We start from the raw sequence: 21,416 nt of genomic DNA, 5'->3' as shown, positions 1-21,416 counted from the left end.
AAGAAAGTTGCGTCTCTGGGAGGACATACCTTTCTGTCCCTTCCCCCTTCACTGTAGTTGTCTCGTGCTTTCTAGAAATATGCATTTGCTTGTGTTGAGTTTCAGTGCTGGTGTGCAGATGTGCCAGATTCTAGCCAATATGTGGCAGATTCTAGCCAAATAGGTACCCTCTACAGCCAGCTTCCCCCCCCCCCAATTTAAAATGAGCCACTCTGAAAATTTGCAAACTGTTTTTCAGAGCTTGCCTTTGGCCAGGAAAGGTAACACTTTAATAAGGAAGGTGGTGGAAGAACATTAAAACAGCCCCCACCCCCCATGGTACTGTTCTTAAAATGGAACTCTGTCTGCCCTTACATTTCTGTTAGATATTCAGTGAAAGGTGGTGATTCCTACTCAGTATATTCTACCCTTAAAAACATGCTGTTCACATATAATTAGGCGTCTCAAGGCCTGACTTCACTCACTTGTTTTGCAAAACAGGCCAGGGTTGGAAACTGAAAAACATCCTATGAAATGCAAGTACCAGGCGCTTATGGAGTAGATTTTTCTCCCACTTACCCCAGTAGCTTCTTGAAACTCCTGAAAAGCCAGCATTGGGCGGGGGTACTTCGTAGCCAAAATACCATGGAGGGGTTGTAGTGAAAAGGGGGCGTAATGGATCCCTCCCCACTGATGGAGAACAGCAAACCTTTGGTGCCAATGGAAGGGTGACTTTGCCCTGTGCCGCCCCCCCCTCCCCCACTATGTGACATTTTGTCCACAAGGCTCCCTGGACCTTGGCTCTTCAGGGACTGACAGAGGAAAGGGAAGGCAGAGGTAGGTCTGCCATAAAGGATTCAGCCGATGGGCTGCTCTGAGGTTGGCTTGATGTAGCTCGAGAGCTTCATCATCGTTCTTCCCCACCACCACCTTTGCTTCCCACAGAGCATGACCGGTGGATTCCTGATTTTGGAAGCCTCCCCTCCTGAGCTGCAGGGGAGACCCGCAGACCAGCTGGCCCAGGGCACCCCACCACTCGCCATCCTGGGTCGGAGGCTTCCGGAAGCAGGAAGGCTTCAGCTGCTTTCTGTGGGCAAGGGGGTGGGAGAAGCCGAGAGCAGAGCCATCATCCAGGTTCATCCTCCTCGTGAACAAATGCCTGCTTCTGCCTGCTTGTGATGCTGTGGGAAATGGTAACAGGAATTATTTGTCTACAGGCCATCAAGAACAATGCTGGATTTCGTGTGTGGATCCTCTTCTTCCTTGTGATGTGTTCCTTTTCTTTGCTGTTCTTGGACTGGTATGGCAGCTAACCCAGGCACATTAATTGTGCTTGTAAACCACAACTGAAGTCAGCAGCAGCCCCCTTTGACTGACCATTGGCTGAAGATATTCTTTGCAAAGCAAGATCTGTTGTACTTCATGCATCATTATGATGGAAATACATTGTTCAAAGGCATTTGTTCTTGTACGCTCTTGTGTGGAATAATTTGGTCAAGTTTATTCTTGACACCACTTGGGAATGTGCTAAAAATAAGATACCACCTTAAAAAGCTATAAACCGTGTGACTGGCGCAGCAGACTGAAGATGAGCGAACAGCAGGAAATTCTCATAAAATGCCACACCAATCCCTGCATAAACAAGTAGTTTCTTTGTTGAGCTATGAAGATTAGTGGTGAGTCTGCAAAAGAAACAGTTGCAAGGGGTGACCAGAAAGAGCTTTTCCCAACATTTTTGTAAAGTGGATTTTAATTCCACAAGTCTCCCACTCAATTAAAAACAAAAGGGAGATGGCTGGTAGTAATTCTGTAGCAGCACTCAAATCATGGTGGTGGTTCCTGGTTCCCGTGCTTGCACGTCGATTCCACTGCAGTTCATCGCAAAAGTCTGAATACTCAACTGTATGCAAAGGTTACCTGTTGGGGGCTGCAACATTTTCAGTGGAATGTTTACCCAACAGGACTGTGTCATTATATAAGAACTGCTGTAGAGAGCCAGCATGGTGTAGTGGTTAGGAGTGGCAGACTTCCGCACTCCTCCAATGAAGCCTGCTAGGTGACCTTGGGCCAGTCGCAGTTCTCTCTGAACACATGAAGCTGCCTTATACTGAATCAGACTCTTGGTCAATCAAAGTCAGTATTAAAATATTGTCGAAGGCTTTCATGGTCAGAGTTCATTGGTTCTTGTAGGTTATCCAGGCTGTGTGACCGTGATCTTGGTATTTTCTTTCCTGACGTTTCGCCAGCAGCTGTGGCAGGCATCTTCTGAGGCGTAACACTGAAGAACAGTGTATCTCAGTGTCAAGTGCGTAGGAAGAGTAATATATAGTCAGAAGGGGTTAGGTTTGAGCTGAGTCATTGTCCTGCAAAAAGTCAGTATTGTTTACACAGACTGGCAGTGGTTCTCCAGGGTCTTTCACATCACGTACTTGCCTGGTCCCTTTAACTGGAGATGCCGGGGATTGAACCTGGGACCTTCTGCATACCAAGCAAACGCTCTACCACTGAGCCACAGCCCTTCTCCGCCCATGTGGAGGCAGGCAGTAGCAAACCACCTCCGAACGTCTCTTGCCTTGAAAACCCTACCGGATCACCATGTCAGCTGTGATTTGATGGCACTTTACACACACAGTACAGTAGAACCAAAATATGTTAAGACACTGAAATCAGTGCTGACATATGACCCACCCTGCCAGTGATTAATGTCGGGGGCCCAAATGGGCAGCCTTCAGGGGAGCACAGAGTCAGTCCTCGCTGGCATTGCGCTACAAATGGATGTCTGAAGGTGTAACTTAACAAAAGGGATGATTTACAGGCAGCATCTCAACTGGCATCTCTGGTGCTTCCCCCCCCCCCCCCGTTCTCTTTTTTTTTGGGGGGGGGGGAATCCCCTAGCACAATTAACTGATAAACTACAGTCTCCCATCCATAGTAATCATTATTAAAAATAAGCTTTGGGGACATGGGGGTGGTAAATACAGTGATGGATTGCAATCTGACTGGGTTTGTTATAACATGTAATATACATTGATATATCTGATTCTCAACGTCGCCAAATCTGGATATTTAAATCTGGAGACTGGAGTCATGAATAGACAAGATGGATCTTTCTACAGACCTGGACAACACCCCAGGTTGGCAGAAAAATCTAAAAATTGTACATTGGAGAATTAGCCCACCAAAAATAATAGAAGCAGCACCGGTAGGTTTAAGAAATACATACCATTAGTAGCCATTGCTAGGCAACCACACAGTATAACCAGCCTTCAGGTCTTGGTTTCTGTCAGTAAAATGCAGGGGGAAGGGAACAGGGCCCTTCCCAAGCAGTTTTGGCCTTTGAGGGAGGAGGCGGGGCAGACTAGGGGTGAAAAAGAGTCCTGGAAAAGGGCCCAATCTCCCCCAAAAGAGCAGAAGAAGCAGTCTGCCTGCCCTCTCCCCAAAGGCTGGGTACCCCCCATTTGCTGGGTGCCATCTCAGGCAGGGCTCAGGCAACACCTCCCCTGTCTTGTGCGGGGATTGGGCAAGCCAGACATAGCCCTTCTGCCACAGGGCTGGCCCTACCCTGGTGCCCATAACAGCCAATCTGCCCCTCGCAGGAGGAATCATCATGGCTCACCTGGGCCCAACTGCTTGCTACTCTTCAGCAGCAGCTCCTGTTCACACGCCAGTGTGGGTGGGTTGTTTAAAGTTTCAGACTAGGGCCTGGGAGACCCTGGGTGGAGTCCCTACTCTGCTGTGGAAGCTCACGGGGTGACCTGGGGCCAGTTGCTCTCTCTCAGCTTAGCACACCTCATATTGTTCTTGTGCCTGGTGGCCAGGGCTGTGCAACTGGGGTGTGGTTTTCCCAGGTAAGGGATGCCAGGAGAGAAGGAAGGAAAGCTGAAAGCAGGGGGAGGGGGGCAGAGAAAGGTAGGTTGGCTGGGGGTTGGAAAGGAGAAGGAAGCAGGAAAAGTGGAGAGGCTGTGGAGGCTTTCAGGGAAGGAAAAGATACCAAGTTTAAGAAGCATCGTCATATTTCTTGTTCTTTATTTTAGAGTGAAAATGTCAAAAGTTACATGTGAGTTTACATTCAATAAGGTACATGTCTACTAGGAAATACAAACATGGTATTGTTTAACATGTTTATATGGGATTGTACTCTTTTTTAAAAAAATGCAAAAGAAATTTTGGCACATAGTTTATTGCTTTTTATGCATTCCACACAGCAATGATAGCATTACTTAAAAAGACTTTTACATCACAGAACTATGCTCAATATTAAAAATTTCTAAGTGGAAAAACAATTGGCGTTTCGGAGCAGTCTGCAGTGCTGAAATATATTGGAAGGAAATGTAAGCTGGGAGTGGAAATGACACCATGTTTGTTCTACTACCGATAGAAGAAAAGGGCTTTTTTTTTTCATTTTCGTAAAGTGTGTGCCTACAAAAATAATGAAACTTTTGACATGTCCACTGGGAAAGATCACATTCAGAACGTGAACTAAAGGCTGATTTGGAGCTAACTCAATGTTTTAGCTCAGTGTGGCCATCCATTCTGGCAGTTCATGTGGGGCCGACAATCTGAGGCTTTGGGGCTGGGCATCTCGTTTCCGGCCTAGCTCTTGGAACCATGCGTTAGCAACTGCACTGGAGGAAAGGTGGGATCCCCGTCAAACTCTGACCCACAGCCAGATACACAAAGTCCTCCTTGCTTTGGTCTAAGGATGCCACCAGCACCACTGTTTGCGTGCCTACAAAAAAGCTCTCGCCACTTTTGCTTGACTGGAGAGTTAATTTAATGAGCCTTTGTAATGTGTTTGGACAGGTCTTTAAATAGCAAACCAGGAACAGCTGAAAAATATCATCAACACAATGAAGCTTCAAATCCAAACGTGCACCTACAATTCTAAGCTTGTCTAAAACCCCTCTCCCCACCCCCACCCTGCCTGCTTGCATGAAGAAAGCATAGCTTAGATTCCCTCCCCCCCCCCCGCATTCCATCTGAAAACTGCAGTGGGTGCAGGAAGAGATTTAATGCACAGCCCACCCGGCATCCCTTCATCCAGACCTAGATATCTTGCTGTGGTGGCCCCACTGAGTTACATGGAATGGATTTCCTATTAAGGATGCTTTGGATCGCAGCCAAAACAGTTTACAGATTAGGGGATGCCAAACAATGCTGCAATCATGAAGCATCCTGCAACACAGGAAAACAGACATTTTACAATTGTTGTACAAAAGAGAAAATTCTAACAAAATTGTTCCTGCTGCCTGATCAGACAAACGACAGTGTGTGTGTGGGGGGGGTGTATCTACAGTGAAGGACATCTGCCTGTTCAGGCCATAAGGGCTTCATCACCCCTCAGAATGCCTTACCACCTTTTGGTCTTGCACAGACACTGACAATTATTATCCATCATTAAAATCTACATCTCCTTGTGTTCCGGTGCACATTCATAGACAAGATTCTCTAGCCACAGTGGAAACACAGGGAAAGTCTTTTCACAGCTATGACAAAACAACAATTAAGCATGCCTCGTTGCAAAGAACTGAATTACCACTTTTACATATCTGGTACATTGAGCAAAAACAGGCCAACTTTATTGGTTTCTTAGTATTCCTTTTTGGAGCTGAAAGCCAATTTTAGGTGCATCTCATAGCTAAGCAACAGATCATTTCTTGTTATGGCAACAGGGATTCACATTGCAAAACCTTAGTGTTTTTTTTTAAGTATATACAGTAAAATGCACGATTCTCTCCCGTGCCCAAACCCCTGCACACTCCAACAAAATTTCTAAATTTCCAAAAGGTACCTAAAGTTGGATTTATTAACAGAAATTACTGTTAAAGCTCTACAGCAATGCTGATATGCACTTGGCTTTAAGCCTATTAATGGTCTGTAGCAAGTTTTCATTTTCCTATTTTTCCTTTCTTTTTTGCAAAGCAGTTATCAGTAAACAGAAGCAATTACACCATAAATATAAATAACCTCTAAATTATCCATAACAATGAAACGTTCCATGAAAAGCTCCCTCGGTACCTTCACATCACCAAGATGCATCACTCTAAGCCGACTTCTCCGCCGCTTCCGTCTCTTGCTCAGACAGCTTCTCTTCCGAGAGTACCGTCATCCAGGGAGACACAGAGCGGGAGATGGTCTGTTTGGCCAGATTGTAGTGGTTTATAACGGTATAAAATTTCCCTCTAGCACTAGAGTCTTGTTCAGAGTAGTAGTTTTCTAATCCAGCCGGAATGCACTGATTGTTCTGAAAGACAACACCCGCCATTCGGATTACACCATCAGCAAGCAGCAAAATTAAGAATGACATTATTTTTAATGACACACGTGATACATGAGGCAGTCAAAATAAAGCACTTCTAAGCCCATTTCAATGGGGATAAATTTGCTTAACTTTCCCATTCAGATTGATGGGATTTAGAAGTTACCTCTGGGTGCATCCTGTCCTGCACACATTTCCAAATATTCTACTGAATTCTGTGATACTAACATGGACCTTTCAGTTGCACACCGTTCACTTCAAAGGTATTTCACTGGCATATCCTTGTGAAAACATGGCTTTTAGGGATTCCTATAAACATGATATGTGTAGAAACCAGCATGGTGTAGTAGTTAGGAGCAGTGGACTCTAATCTGGAGAACAGGGTTTGATTCCCCACTCCTCCACATGAGCAGCGGACTCTAATCTGATGAACTGGGTTGGTTTCCCCACTCCTATACATGAAGCCAGCTCGGTGACCTTGGGCTAGTCACAGTTCTCTTAGAAGTCTCTCAGCCTCACCTACCTCACAAGGTGTCTGTTGAGGGGAGAGGAAGGGAAGGAGTTTGTAAGCCGGTCGGATTCTCCTTATATAAGGTAGAGAAAATGGCCATATAAAAACCAGCTCTTCTTCTTCTAGAATTAAAATGCTGTCCAAAATAAGTCATGAAGCATGCTACACAATGTAATCTGGGAATCTCAGTTCAGCTCTCTTTATCCAGCAAGAGCTTTTGGGTTGTAGGAGCCGGGGTACTGGACATCTACCAGACTGGCAGAAGGTTCACATATCCACTCAGCCATGACATTTGCTAGGTGATCTTGAACCAGTCATTCTTCCAGCTCTACTTCAGGGTTGGGGTGAGTGTGGGATGCTGCCCGAAGCACCTTGGAGGAAGAAACGGCATCTTCTCTCTAAATCTTCCACTTTCAAAGTTTGCTATCATTACATTAGCTCCCTTCTCCCAGTACCAAACAGCCATTAATGTGCTGCCCTCTCTCTTTCCATTAAATTAAATTTGCAGATAATACTAAATTGGGAGATTTGCAAATACAGGAGAGGACAGAGCCAGGATACAGGATGATCTTGACTGGAATAATGGGCTAAAACGAAAAGAATTTCAGCAGAGATAAACGTAAAGTTTTGCATTTAGGTAGGAAAAATCAAATGCATAATTATAGGATGGGGACTTGTCTTGGCAATAGTATGTGCGAAAAGGATCTAGGGATCTTAGTTGGGCACCACAATTTAAGAAGGATGTAGACAAGCTGGCATTATAACATCATTTGCGGGCCATACAAAATTATCAACTTAAAAATTAGCCTGCTATAGTCGGTCAAACATTTAGCCAAGAGGCACGACTAGAGACGGGTCCGAGTGTCTACCATGTTTCTCCACTGCCCGGGTGGGAAAGGGTTAACACAGTTTCTTGGGCAGCCCTAGCAGCTCCATAGCTAATAACTCTTCTGCAAGGGGGAAAGAAGGTTCCTTTCCTCAGCAAAACAAACTCACATCCGCCTTGAACAGAGGATATTCCTGTCCACAGGAGGGGGCGGATCACCAGTCCTAGATCCTTCTGAGCTAGAGATCTACCAGGACCCACGAAGGGCCAGACCAAATGATTTCGCGGGCCTTATACGGCCCCCCGGGCCTGACGTTCCCCACCCCTGCCCCAGAAGGTCGGAGCAGAACCAACAGGTTGAAATTAACTCGAAAGAGTTTCCGTCTAAACATTGGGAAGAATTTCCTGACAGAGCAGTTCCTCAGTGGAACAGGCTTCCTCGGGAGGCGGTGAGCTCTCCTTTGGAGGTTTTTAAGCAGAGGCTAGATGGCCATCTGACAGCAAGGCTGATTCTGTGAACTTAAGCATTTCATGAGAGGGAGGGCAAGAAGGGATGAGTCAGTGTTTGGCTCTTGTGACCCTTTCCTACATGCCCAGGGTAATACTGATTGCCACTTTGAGGTCTAGAAGGAATTTTCCTCCAGGCCAGTTTAGCCAGGGCTCCTGGAGGGTTTTGTTCTTGCTTTGCAGAGGTCACTGGGGGAGCGGACGTAGCTTTGAATTACTTGCGAATTACCTGCGTTATGCAAGGAGTTGAACTAGATTACCCTTGAAGTCCCTTCCAGCTCTGTGTTTCTATGTTTCCCCAAAGCTGCTGTGGGGCAGCAATGGTGGTTTCCCCTACGACCATTTGTTAAGCCTGGTATGGAAACATGGTTGATCCAGTGTGCATGTGTGTGCATGCAATGGATACCTATCGTGATCGTTTGAGAAAGCAGAATGCAGCATGTGTTACAGAGAACAAGTCTGCTTTCTAAAAGGCTCCTAGTCTTTATGACGGGATTTGGCAAACACAGGTGAAGTTCCAGAAACTGAAGAAACAGCATTTCCAGGGGCTGAAGTGGAGCTGCCAGGTGTACAAAGCAGCTCCTGATACTTTCCCTGAAACAGAACAAATTCTGCAAAAATTGTTGAAATTGTGGGATAAATAACAGCACATTCCTGAGAGCTGCAGCTGCCGGGGACGGCGTGACGGGGGCAGCATCACGGCACCTCCAGAGGTTTTGCCACTGGAGCGGGGGAGGGGGGGCTTTTTAAAAATAAAAAATAGGAAAAGGGGGGAAAGCCCCATTGAAAACAGCAATGCTGGCCAACAAAAAGGTGATCATAGAATCATAGAGTTGGAAGGGACCACCAGGGCCATCAAGTCCAACCCCCTGCACAATGCAGGAAAATCACAACTACCTCCCCCCCCACACACACACACCCCTAGTGACCAGAAGATGGCCAAGATGCCCTCCCTCTCATCATCTGCCTAAGGTCACAGAATCAGCAGTGCTGACAGATGGCCATCTAACCTCTGCTTAAAAACCTCCAAGGAACGAGAGCTTACCACCTCCCGAGGAAGCCTGTTCCACTGAGGAACGGCTCTAACTGTTAGAAAATTCTTCCTAATGTCTAGACGGAAACTCTTTTGATTTAATTTCAACCCATTGGTTCTGGTCCGACCTTCTTGGGCAACAGAAAACAACTTGGCACCCTCCTCTATATGACAGCCCTTCAAGTACTTGAACATAGTTATCATATCCCCTCTCAGTCTTCTCCTCTTCAGGCTAAACATACCCAGCTCCTTCAACCTTGCCTCATAGGACTTGGTCTCCAGACCCCTCGCCATCTTTGTTGCCCTCCTCTGGACCCGTTCCAGCTTGTCTACATCTTTCTTAAATTGTGGTGCCCAAAACTGAACACAGTACTCTAGTTGAGGTCTAACCAGAGCGGAGTACAGCGATACCATCACTTCGCGTGATGCAGCAGCACTGTTGCTTAAGGGGGGTTCCTTGGCTGGAAGGGATTAGGAAGCTGCCTAACGCTAGCTCCACTCCCCGGAAATGCTTCCTGGGACGTTGACATGAGGACATGCGCCAGGAGGACGCAGGTGGGAAGCCAAGCCAGCGTCCTCGGGCCGCGCTGCTGCCACAGTCTAGGGGGGCTGGCGTAAGTGCCCCTACACTGGCGACCATGGCAGTTTAGTCCGGCGTAGGGGTCATAGCACCCCTAAACTGATTCCCCCCACCCGCAGGAATGTGCCCTAAGAGACAGCCAATCTGTTCCGAACCTTTCAGAATTCCACTTATTGTGGCCCAGAATCTGGAGTGGCTCAAATGGAATTTCTGGAGCCTACTCAGCCCTTGGCTTGCTGCCAAATACTGTCAGCAGCTGTTCTCCTTCAACTGGGGCATCATCTGCACAACCAACTGACCGTCTACAAGTGGAGCCTGCTTTTAATGCAGTCCAAGGACACAATTCTACCATCAGGTAAAGCTACTGGCCCCAGCAATTGAACTATTTCCAAAGGAAAGTTACAGTGTCTGGTTTCAGAATAGAAGGCTGTGATGAAAAATATTTTGGAAAGTAATACGAGGCCTTCTTAGGTCAGCCATTTGAGCCTCTTCTTTGAATGCAGCATGAAGAACTCATGTCTGCCCTGAAGAAGAACTTACTTAACAAAAATGACACATACATGCAGTGTGAAGGAATGATTATGAGTAGAGGCCACCATCAAAAGAATACTATGTAGCATTATTTTGAGAGCATCCATCCTGTTCCATGCCGCTATGCGCTGTGATGTGCTAAAGCAGACAGGAACTTTGGACTTACTGGGAAGGTTCCTTCTATTTGAGGTAGAGGACGACATCCTGACATTTGGGTACTCCTCCCACAATCCCTGGATATTAAGTCACTTTCTTCCGGCCCCCTGAGGAGAGGAAGACCTCTTCAGTTCAGAGGCCTCCAGAGCTTTCCACCGAGAACCACAATGTGTGCCCTTCATTTGTTGCTGCCAATAAGGACTTCACTTGAAGATTAAACAACTATGGGACGAGACCACAGGGCCAATCTCATTTCAGAGAAAAAACAACATTTAACAATAACAGCAGAAAAGAAGTTTAAGACAAATGAGACAAGAGGGCTATTATCCACAAAGCAACCAGATCCCCCTATAACAGGGTGGGTCTAGCATGTCCTCTTCTACCTCAAATAGGTGGAACCTTCATGTTAAGTCCACAGTTCCTTTCTCACTTGAGGAGAGGAGGCCATCCTGACGTTTGAGATGTTACAAAGCTTCCCCCAAGATAGGAGGGCCGGCCAGCCGGCCTCTGTCTCGGTTCCTCTCACACCACCTGCTGAAGCACCTACTGCCCCACGGCCTCTGCATAGGAGTCCCTTTTGTAAGGACATACAAAGCTAGATGTACCTGCCCAGGTGGCTGTCCTGCAGATCTCCAAAACTGATGCACTGGAGTGCAAGGCCGCTGTGGTGTTCGTGGTCTTGGCTGAGTGGGCTGAGATTCCTTCTGGAGGTTTAAGCTAACCCGAGAAGAGGAGGCCAAAATAATTAACTCTTTCAGCCACCTGCTGAGAGATGCCTGAGACACATTTCTGCGTTTGGCTACTGGAAGGTAAGCTTTGGAGCATTTGATCTCGTGACAGAAGCTGTACGCTGGATGTAGGCGGGTAAGGGCTCTTTGCACATTTAAGGTATGCCAATTCTTGTGGTGCAGTGGATTGGGACAGGAGGTATACCTCCTCAGATCCATGGAATGCAGAATTCACCTTAGGGGTGAACAAAGACAAACAGACAGAGAACCACCCCATCCTTCTGGAAAATGCAGAAGCCTTTAGCTATGGCTCCCAAGAATGATATGCATCCAGTAGGGGTGATGGTTGTAAGAAACAGCAAGTGCTTGGAGAGCCACATGAAGCCTCCAGGAAGGAAAACGGTGAACTACTGGCAGGCTGGAAAGTGCTGCTCCTCTGAGGAAATGCTTGATGGTGGGTGCTGCGTGAGAGATAACTGCCCTTGACCAGAAGCAGAACTGAGGCCAAAGCCACTACCTGCCTACAGAACGTGTTAGCTCTAAGGCCCTGCGGTCAAGTCCATCTTGTAGGAAGGAAAGGATGGTGGGGGACATCCGTCTCAATTGGGGCCATGTGCTTCCTTTGGCACCATCTGACAAGGGGCCTTCCAGGTGCAGCTATAGATCCTTTCGGTTGACGGTTGTCTGTTTCCCAGCGTAGTCTTCATTATCTGCTCAGAGAACCCTAGATCTATCAGCCCTTGCTGTTCAATCACCAAGCAGTCAGGTGCAACCATGCTGGATCCAGGTAATATATTGGAATCTGGGACAGACAGTCTGGAAGGACTGGAAGTGTCCAGGGAGGCTGGACCGATCAGGTCCAAGAACCCAGGCCATCTTGGCCAATGCAGAGCCAGAAATATCACATCTTCTCTCTCCCTCTTGAGTTTTTTCAGAACCCTGGAGATCACTGGGATCAGAGGGGAGGCATATTGTAGGCTGGCCAGCCACCGGGAGAGGAGCGCACAGTCTTTTCCACTTGTGGAAGTTGTTTTGGAAAAAGAAGTGGGTGGTCTTTGTGTTGAGGGGAGAGGCGCAGAAGTCTTCACAGGGCTGACTGAACCAACAAGTCATTTGTTAAAATAGAAGCTAGGATACAGATCCAGGTGAGTCCGGCTGAGCCAACTGGTCTGAGTATTAGAGGAGCCGCCTATGTACTCTGCTCAGAGACAGCCAGGTGTCTGTCTGATCCCTTCATGATCAGCTGCTTCTTGTTGACACTTCTAAAACTGCATGCCTCCCTGGTGACTGCCATGGGATTTGCCCATATGGGTGCTGAGATGCTTTCAGGAATAATTTTAGCACCATGAAAACTGCCCTCAGAAGCAGGAAATCGACGCTCTTGGTCTGTTCTGAGACCGACCATGTTCCTTGGATCTGACCCAGACAGCAGTGAGCTCCTCAGTCCTAGAGGCTTGCATCTGTGGTAAGCAAGTCCATCGCTGGACGAACCTCTTTGCCTTTGATTGGTGGAGACAGTCCACCAATGAAGGGAATTCCCTAACTGAGGATCAGCTCTCCGTCTCAAGTGGCACTTAAGGGCAACTGATAGTTGCTGAGGACGGTCAAACCACTGAGAGCCCCTGGAGTGTGCTCAGGCCCATGGGGCTGTGGCTGCAATCAGGAGCTGGGTCAGAACCATTAGGTCCTCCAACCTTGAGGCAACTATCACATTTACTGCACTGTTTAGCTATGCCTCTTTTTCCACCATTGCTCCTAGGTGAGTCATCACCTGTGATGGGGTCAACTGGATAGTAGATTGCATGTCCTGGGACACCTTCTCTGCTGAAGGAGACCTCATGGGAAGGTTGTCCAGGTAGGGAGAAAGGACATAGTAAGGCACACGAGGAAAAAGAAAGATGTCCTAAAGGAACTCAGCAGCGAAAAAGGCCACAAGGCAATCAGAGCTCCTTCTGATTCCTGCATATGCCCAGGAGGCAGGAAAAGAGCTAAAGAAGGAGGGGCTCCTTTCCTCAGGGACAGGAAGAAAATGACCTAATATCCTGCCTGGAATTGTGGGAGAAGGAGTACCCAAACATCAGGATGTTCTGTTTGCAAATGAGAGTATTCCTCAAGATACTCCTGAATCATAAAGTAAGAAAAAAGCTGCTGGTACCTGCAGACTTCCAGTGGGATACAGGCACAGACCATGATTCACCACAAGAAAAAAAAAACACCTTCAAATATGAATGAGCAAGTGCCCATGGTGCAATATTTCACATTACCCCACTTACTTTTCAATTGCTCTCAATCTCCTCCAAATACAGAAGACAAAGTCCTGATGGAACTAGAACTGCATTATCCTGACCACATCGATTTAGTGCTGACACAACCGTGGTAATGGCACTTTAAAGGAAGTGGAAGCCCCACCAGTCAGCTGTTTGGCACAGAAGACGGGGTTTCATACCCAATCCCAAAACACCAGCCAATGGAGTTTCAGCTTTGTTTAAGAACTGTGCATGTAAGGCTCCAGTTGTTGCATCAGGAAAGGCATGAGAAGCATCCATTTGCCCACGAGTCCTTATCCATTTAAAAAGCTCTCCATGAAAACCAGTTTAAACTAGCCCCAAGATATATCGGGGACTCATTTTATTAATTGTCCCCCATTACACACAGAGATCACTTTAATTAGATTGGGAAGGCACAAAAACACATGCAATATACTGTGTTTATCTGCACAATTTATTCTGAGAGTAACTTTTGCTGCAGACAATGTTTACTTTGGACTTATATACTTATTTGGCATGAAAATAATGTATATGTTCTCAACTATTTCTGTTCTAATAATATACATTTAAAAATATATTCAAGGGCTGTAGTTTATGGCAGTATTAACTGTATGCATTTCTTATTTTATTGCATTGTTTTCTAATTTCTGTAATCCAGTTTTTGCATTAAACTCACCTTTTACACTGTTTCTATTGCCCTGTTTTCTAACTTCATAAAACAGCCTTATTACAATGTGTATTGTATATCTACACTATTTTGTAATCTGCCTTGAATCTCAGCAAGAGAGACAGATAACTATAAACAAAAGAAATAAAGTAGAAAATCATCATTATATTTTCAAACTATTCATCTGCATACTACAGCTTATTGGCATTATTTTTCACAGAATTGTGAAAAAGTGGAAAAGATAAGAAGAAATCACCTAGTTGGCTACAGCTTTCTCCGAATATATTCTCAGTCTTGGTGTCTGCTTGCTACTGTTCAATTGTATCTCTTTGGGCACTGCGTTTTTCGTGAGTTACTTCATATTGAAGATTGGAACCACATCACAAGGTAAGTTACTCAAACATTCTGTGGCTTTAAACATTATGGAACTACCTTCTGTTCCCTGCCCTTTTGTGTTTCTCCCTATGCAGAGATGTGCAGGCTATTGAGAGAAGCAACATTTCAACTCTGGATGGCCCACGTGGATGGGTTGACCATGGAGAAAAGGTTCCCGTGGAATCTCTATTCTCCCTCCCAGCAGACGAGCATTTCCAACCACACTGAAACAGTTACAGGCTTTGACATATTAGAGCATATTAGTGTTGTACATATGCAGAATTCTTCAATGTAAAACCATATTTTTCATGAAAAACCATTAGAGGCTTGTCTTTCATTTAAAATGAACATGCCTGGCTAAGAGACTCTTTTTGAGGACTCTTCTGGAATAGCTTTTGGAAAACTAAGTTTCTGGAATCCTACGCCTTTGAATTTTTTCCAATCTGTCACTAACAATGACTGAAGACATTATCAAATAGTGTTATATAACGTTACATTGGGTTTTAAAGTTTAAATATGAAAGAGTTGTAATAGAATGTTGAAAATAGATTCATTTTGATCATGCTCTTTAGGAGATGAAGATGCTGATGTAGTTAATCATTATAGAGGTATATTAAAGCTCAAATCTGACTGTCTAAGAAATAGCTATGATCAGCAAATGACCAGCTGGAAGAGGGAATCCTTATATGGTAGTCTGCAGGAAAGCAGTAAAAATCTAGCCATCGGAATCCAGCGGATTTTGACAGTATAAATACAGGCAAGAAAAGGCTAGAGATCGAGATCTCTCTAAGTCTTTGGACTAAGAGAATCTCAAAGGAGATTGGCTTTTGGCATGTATTGATTTAGTTATATACTATTCTAGATAGTGTGAATCAGATTCTTTTAACTAAATCAGACTTTTTTAACTGTTATGTTTTAAGTATTGGATTTTAAAACTAAATAGTATGTAGAACTTGCTTGCTTTATTGTATACATTGTTATTGCTTTTAAGACTTTGCAATACTTGCATATACACATTTATATACACATTTATTACATTGATGCTATTAAAAAGACTTACTTTTGTGAGTAAATAAGTTGAGTCCTGCTTAGTAGGTGACTAACTGAATAAGATAACATACCACTTCTCAGGAAGGGGTCGATTCTAAGAGCATAGTCAACTGAAATGCACTGACCCGCTTCAAAACTAATGTAGTGTGATGCACTGCAACTGCTAGTGTACCAGACCAGAACAGGGGGGGATCCCAGTTCAAAACTCTACTCTGCCATGAAATTCACTGGGTGACCTTGACACAGACACACTCACTCACACATTTAGCCTGCCTAAGATGGTTGTTGTGAAGATAAAATGAAGGCAGGAAGACGCATGCACAGACATGCACTTCTTGGTGGAAGGGTGGGATAAAAATATAATAGGTAGATCATGTCATTGTTGGGCACCTCCCATACGACAGGGGGTCCTCAGGAAGAAGGGCAGAGAAGGGCAGAGAGCAGAAAGCCCTCCCAGTCCCTCATGTTTCAAGCCACCCTCTGGCACTGAAGGGCAGGAACAGACATGCCCCCGACCATCTCAGAAGGGGGCTGTTCAGCCATGGCTTTCCTATTCAAGGCTCAAGCAGGGAAAGAGGGGATTAACACACTCCAGCTTTGGACTAGGGTGGTCACGTTTATTGATTATTATACATCTTCAGTAAACTATCACAGTTCTTTCTCTGTCTTGAAGGCACCTATTAGGGAAGAGTCTGGAATATGCGCATTGATTACAATGTCATCAACAGTTTGACTCAAAGGCAGAAGGATTAAGCGATAAAATGCTCCCAGAAATGGACCATCTGCTCATTTCAGCCTTTCAGATGACTCAAATGATGACAATAGCAACAAGACTCCTCCCCAGCCCTACACAACTTCCGTTTACACAAAATCCATGGGGAGGGGGGTTAATGTACTCCCCCACCTCTCAAATCATCTTGAGCTTTCAACCTGACTCTTCAGCCTTCCCTTTTCAGAGCACTGAAGGCTACCGAGGCTCTGCCAACACGAGCATATCAGTCATTTTTTTTAAAGTATACTTTACCTTGAAGACGAAGCCTTCCGGACAGGTGTGGTCATATTTGTAAACCTTGTAGACCACCAGGAATACGACGCAAGTAAGAAAGGCGAGGGCAAAAAGGACCAAAACGGTTACCTGCAAAAAGACAAACAAATTTGATTTACTACTAATTCCACATTGTATGTCTCTCTGTTTTTCTCTGTTGCTCTTTCAGCACAATCCTGAGTGCGGGAATTTTTGGGTTGGGTCCGGGGACGGCACAGCCACGCCACCTCCTGAGCGGCTTGCCGGCCCGAAAAAAACAGATTAAAAATGTAGCTTTTTAAAAACCCCATGGAACTCCTCCATAGGTTCTAGGGCATACGCCTGCCTTTTTGCTGGTGCAAGTTCATGCCAGCTAAAGGGGGTGTTCCCAGGGCTAAAGAGCTTTGGGAGCTGACTGGAGTCAGCCCATACCCCCAGGAATGCTCCCTTTGGTGCTGGCACGAACCCTTGCACCAAAGAAAGGCTGCCAGTGAGGCTGCAGCAGCACACATGACTACCACAGTTGCCCAGAGACGGCATAAGGGTTCGTGCGGTGGCATAAGTGCCGGTTTAGCCGGCACAAGTGGCACTTATGCCGCCACAGGGGTCACACCAGTTCCTCAGAGCTCCCCCCACACACACTTTTCAGGATTGCTCTGCCCATCTTTATATATAAATATAAAAGCACCACCGGAGAAAAAGAATGGATTGTACCCAAGTCCCAGTTGAGAAACTTACCAGCTTAGTACTCCAAATTACCTGGTGAAGGAGCTCCCTCCACCATGCATATCAAGTCCACCTAGCTTAGCACCACTGGCTGCATGTTGCAACAACTCTCTAAGGTTTACGGAGATCCTTCCCTGCTGGAGATGCCGGGACTGAACTCAGGACTTTACACAGGCAAAACACGTGACCCCCTATGACTACCAGCACCTTTTATCCAGAGAGTTTTGTGTTCTGGATGCTTCTTAAGCAAGGCTGGCTTTACCATATTTAAAATCCTTTAATACTTAGGGTTAACTAGCGCTGCTTAAGAAGTGACTTGCAGAATCAGATAAAGGTTCACATGTCCTACGATATATATTGTTCTCTCTCCCTCCCACTAATCTGCCTCCCATCTTCAGCTATATTTATTCTTTACTTTTCTCATTGACAACCTGTCTTTCTCTACAATGCAGCTTACAACATTCTCCACTTCAAAATATTGTTGAAGGCTTTCACGGTCAGAGTTCATTGGTTCTTGTGGGTTATCCAGGCTGTGTAACTGTGGTCTTGGTATTTTCTTTCCTGATGTTTCGCCAGCAGCTGTGGCAGGCATCTTCAGAGGAGTAACACTGAAGGACAGTGCCTCTCAGTGTCAAGTGTGTAGGAAGAGTAATATATAGTCAGAAAGGGGTTGGGTTGAGAAGAATCATTGTCCTGCAAAAAGTATCAAAGGTAATGTGCTAATCATTGTCCTGTAAGTTGCAGCGGGGGGCACAGGGAAGCTCCATTCTCCAGGCTAGCTAGCAGTGCAACCAATGGAGGATTCATTCTTCACTTGGCAGTGCTGCTGGCCCCAGCAATGGAACTCTGGGAGGATGCGTGGGATCTGTTGGGAGGCAGGGAACTCAGACTTTGTCTCCCCTGTGAATCCTCCCACACACCCCTTTTATTTTATTTATTTTATTACACTTCTGCCCTTCCCTTCCTCTCCCCACAACAGACACCTTGTGTGGTAGGTGGGGCTGAGAGAGTTTGGAGAGAACTATGACTAGCCCAAGGACACCCCAGCAGGCTTCATGTGGAGGAGTGAGGAATCAAACCCGGCTCACCAGATCAGAGTCCACCACTCTTAACCACTACACTGCAGCTGGGACTGCGTATCACAGCCTCAAAATACGCATAGCTTAGGATGTGAAACTTGAGCTGTGACCTCGTGCATCCCCTGACTAGGAATTTCAGCCACCGCTTACCCGAGCTCAGCACCCCTCCTTGAGTAGGCACCTATGCTTTGCACAGCAGAACACCACGAAACCGCAAGCGGCAATCAGACAAAGCAGGCAAAATACAAAAGACCATTTTATTTGCTGGCCTTTTCCAAAATGACCTGAAAGGGGTGTTGATATATTAAGGAGGAAATCTGACTTCTCTATTCAGGCTGGTGCCTTCTCTCCACTTCTACAAATGAATCATTCATCTTTTTAGCAGTGTGTTGGAGTGTCAGGTGGTTGGACTAGGATCTGGGAATCCCAGGTTCAAATCCTACTCAGCCATGGAAGCTTGCTGGAGGACCTTGAGCCAGTCACACACACTCAACCTACGCTACCCCACAGGGCTGCTGGGGGAATTAAATAAAGGACAGGTGAACGACGTCAGCTGCTTTGTGTCTCCACTGGGAGAAAGGCAGAGTATAAATGAAGCAAATAAATAAATACAAACAACACCAAAGCCACCAAATAAATATCAGACAGCCCTAGAGGAAAATTCATGTGATCCTGGTTTTCCACAAGAAGCGCTCATAGACACCACAGCAGTGCCTTGTTACATGACCACGCTGGGTTTGCACCCTTCAAACTTCCCTGAATCAGGCTGCAGGTGGCACACACCCTGAATTGAAAATGTCGCTCTTCACAGCATGGCTGACCTGAACCAGACTTACAAGAGAGGGCCAGGATTCATTCACACAGTATCTATAGCCCAGCAAACAACATGGTGCAACTCCGGCCATCCAATGGAGGTCAGGCTGGCTAATGGTGACCTCAGTACCAGGTCATCCAATGGTGACCTCAGCAGATGGAATGCTGGGCTTATGCAGATCCAATCCACACACCCAGTTTACACATCAAGTGGTTTAAGACAAAGGAAACCCCACATTCGATGGACTGAGCCTGTTCTACAAGATGCGGCCGGACACAAGCGGGGTCATGCAGAATTCATAAAAAATAGCACAGGGAGGTTTAAAGGGCAGACATGGGGAAGGAACACATGAAGCTGCCTTATACTGAATTAGACCCTTGGTCCACCAAAGTCTACTTTGCCTTTGTCTACTCAGACCAGCATTGGCTCCCCAGGGTGTCAGACAGTGGTCTTTCACATCATGTTTAGCCTGAAGAGGAGAAGACTGAGAGGGGATATGATAACCATGTTCAAGTACTTGAGGGGCTGTCATATAGAGGATGGTGCTGAGTTGTTTTCTGTTGCCCAAGAAGGTCGGACCAGAACCAACAAATTGAAATTAAATCAAAAGAGTTTCCGTCTAGACCAGTGGTTCCCAACCTTTTTTTGACCAGGGACCACTAGGACTTTTTTGTTCGGTGAAGGGACCCCAAGGTTCAAAATAAGAATTCCGAGAATTTGAAAATAAACTTTAATCATAACTGTTAGTTAAACATTAAACTTAGAATAATATTTAAATTTATATTTTTATAATAGAGAACTTTTAATTGGAAATATTAATTTATTATGGGTTTATAACTTTGTTTCGCAGACCTTAATTTAGTTCTCGCGGACCCCTGGGGGTCCGTGGACCCCTGGTTGGGAACCAGTGGTCTAGACATTAGGAAGAATTTTCTAACACTTACAGCCATTCCTCAGTGGAACAGGCTTTCTCGGGAGGTTTTAAGTTCTCCTTCCATGGAGGTTTTTAAGAAGAGGTTAGATGGCCATCTGTCAGCAATGCTGATTCTGTGACTTTAGGCAGATGATGACAGTGAGGGCATCTTGGCCATCTTCTGGTCACTGGGGTTGTGGGGGGAGGAGGTGGTTGTGAATTTCCTACATTGTGCAGGGGATTGGACTTGATGACCCTGGTGGTCCCTTCCAACTTTATGATTCTATTATCACCTACCTGCCTAGTTCTTTTAACTGGAGATGCCGGGGATTGAATCTGGGACCTTCTGCATGCCAAGCAGATGCTCTACCACTGAGCCACGGCCCTTTCCCAACTACAGTTTTTCTCCCCAGAAATGCTTAAAAAAATTAAAAAGCAGCTTTTTCTTTCCCCAGGTAGTGGTGGGGTTAACCAGGGGGAAAAAACCTTTCAGATGGGCAGAACACAGGCTGAGGGAGCTCCTCACACCTGCCTGCACTTCAAAAATCCCACACCCTGAAGGGAACTTGCTATGCTTGTCATCTCTTGTTTCGCCCTATTTCCTGCACACAAAAAGCAAGGATTCCAAGCAAAGGGTTCATGTCTGACATTTTACTGTTATACCTGCAAGGATTTGGAAGGTTGAAAGTAAAGGCACAACTGGGGAGGCAGAATACCGTTACATTCTTTTAAAAAAACACAACTGGTTATTACTGTGATATTACTGGACTCTCACCTTTGAGAATCTTTGGAAAAGCAGGAGATATATTTTCTGAAGCAACTAAACCAGCTCTCTGGCTGCTCCTCCAGCCCTTCCTCTCCGTCACTTGCAAGCGGCTCATGCTCCAAGCACAAGGGACTTGCCATGAGCACAGAGGTCGATAAAGCTATGGAAGACACACACCGATCTCCCAATCCACTGCACTGCCTACCTACCTACCTACCTGCCTGCCTGTGTAAGGGGCAAAGGATAGAACTTTCTTGGGTGCTAATGGGATCCCTTTCAATTTGCCTCTTGCTTACAGTGCAAAAACTGCATGGTATGAGTCTGGCAAAAGGGGCCCACAAAACTGATGAAGCCCCTGTGCATGGACTCTTCAGCCTCACGTCACCTTTAAATATGTCCCTGTGAGGATCCATCCCATGGGCTCGGCCTCTTCACCCCCCTGCGGCCTGGCCTGTTTGACTCTGGGGCACTTCCCTGGCCTCAGGTTGGGTAGGATGAGGACTTCTTTCTCTCTCACTCTCTCTCTCTCTCTCTCTTTCATTCATACCCATGGCCAGTCCCTGCTCCACTGAGCCCGAAGCTCCACAGCGGACCTCCGCGGCCTCCGCGTTTCCCCCCCAGGGCA

General features: G+C 46.0%; 2 protein-coding genes across 2 annotated transcripts in view; one reads left to right on the top strand and one right to left on the bottom strand.

The window, feature by feature from the left end:
- The window catches only part of STX18 (syntaxin 18), a 66,819-nt gene extending 65,482 nt beyond the window's left edge, over positions 1-1,337 (top strand). The window contains exon 11 of the mRNA XM_056855394.1: positions 1,197-1,337. Coding sequence (XP_056711372.1) covers positions 1,197-1,292 — 96 coding nt within the window. The 3' untranslated portion in view covers positions 1,293-1,337. The remainder of the gene's footprint in view (positions 1-1,196) is intronic.
- A 4,685-nt stretch (positions 1,338-6,022) lies between these two features.
- The window catches only part of NSG1 (neuronal vesicle trafficking associated 1), a 31,611-nt gene continuing 16,217 nt past the window's right edge, over positions 6,023-21,416 (bottom strand). Inside the window, exons 3-4 of the mRNA XM_056855566.1 lie at positions 16,494-16,604; positions 6,023-6,223 (exon numbers count right to left, since the gene is read on the bottom strand). Coding sequence (XP_056711544.1) covers positions 6,023-6,223; positions 16,494-16,604 — 312 coding nt within the window. The remainder of the gene's footprint in view (positions 6,224-16,493; positions 16,605-21,416) is intronic.

Source organism: Euleptes europaea, chromosome 9, assembly GCF_029931775.1.
Source record: "Euleptes europaea isolate rEulEur1 chromosome 9, rEulEur1.hap1, whole genome shotgun sequence".
NCBI lineage: Eukaryota > Metazoa > Chordata > Lepidosauria > Squamata > Sphaerodactylidae > Euleptes > Euleptes europaea.
The sequence above is the reverse complement of the archived record's forward strand: the minus strand, read 5'-3'. Positions and strand labels throughout refer to the sequence as shown.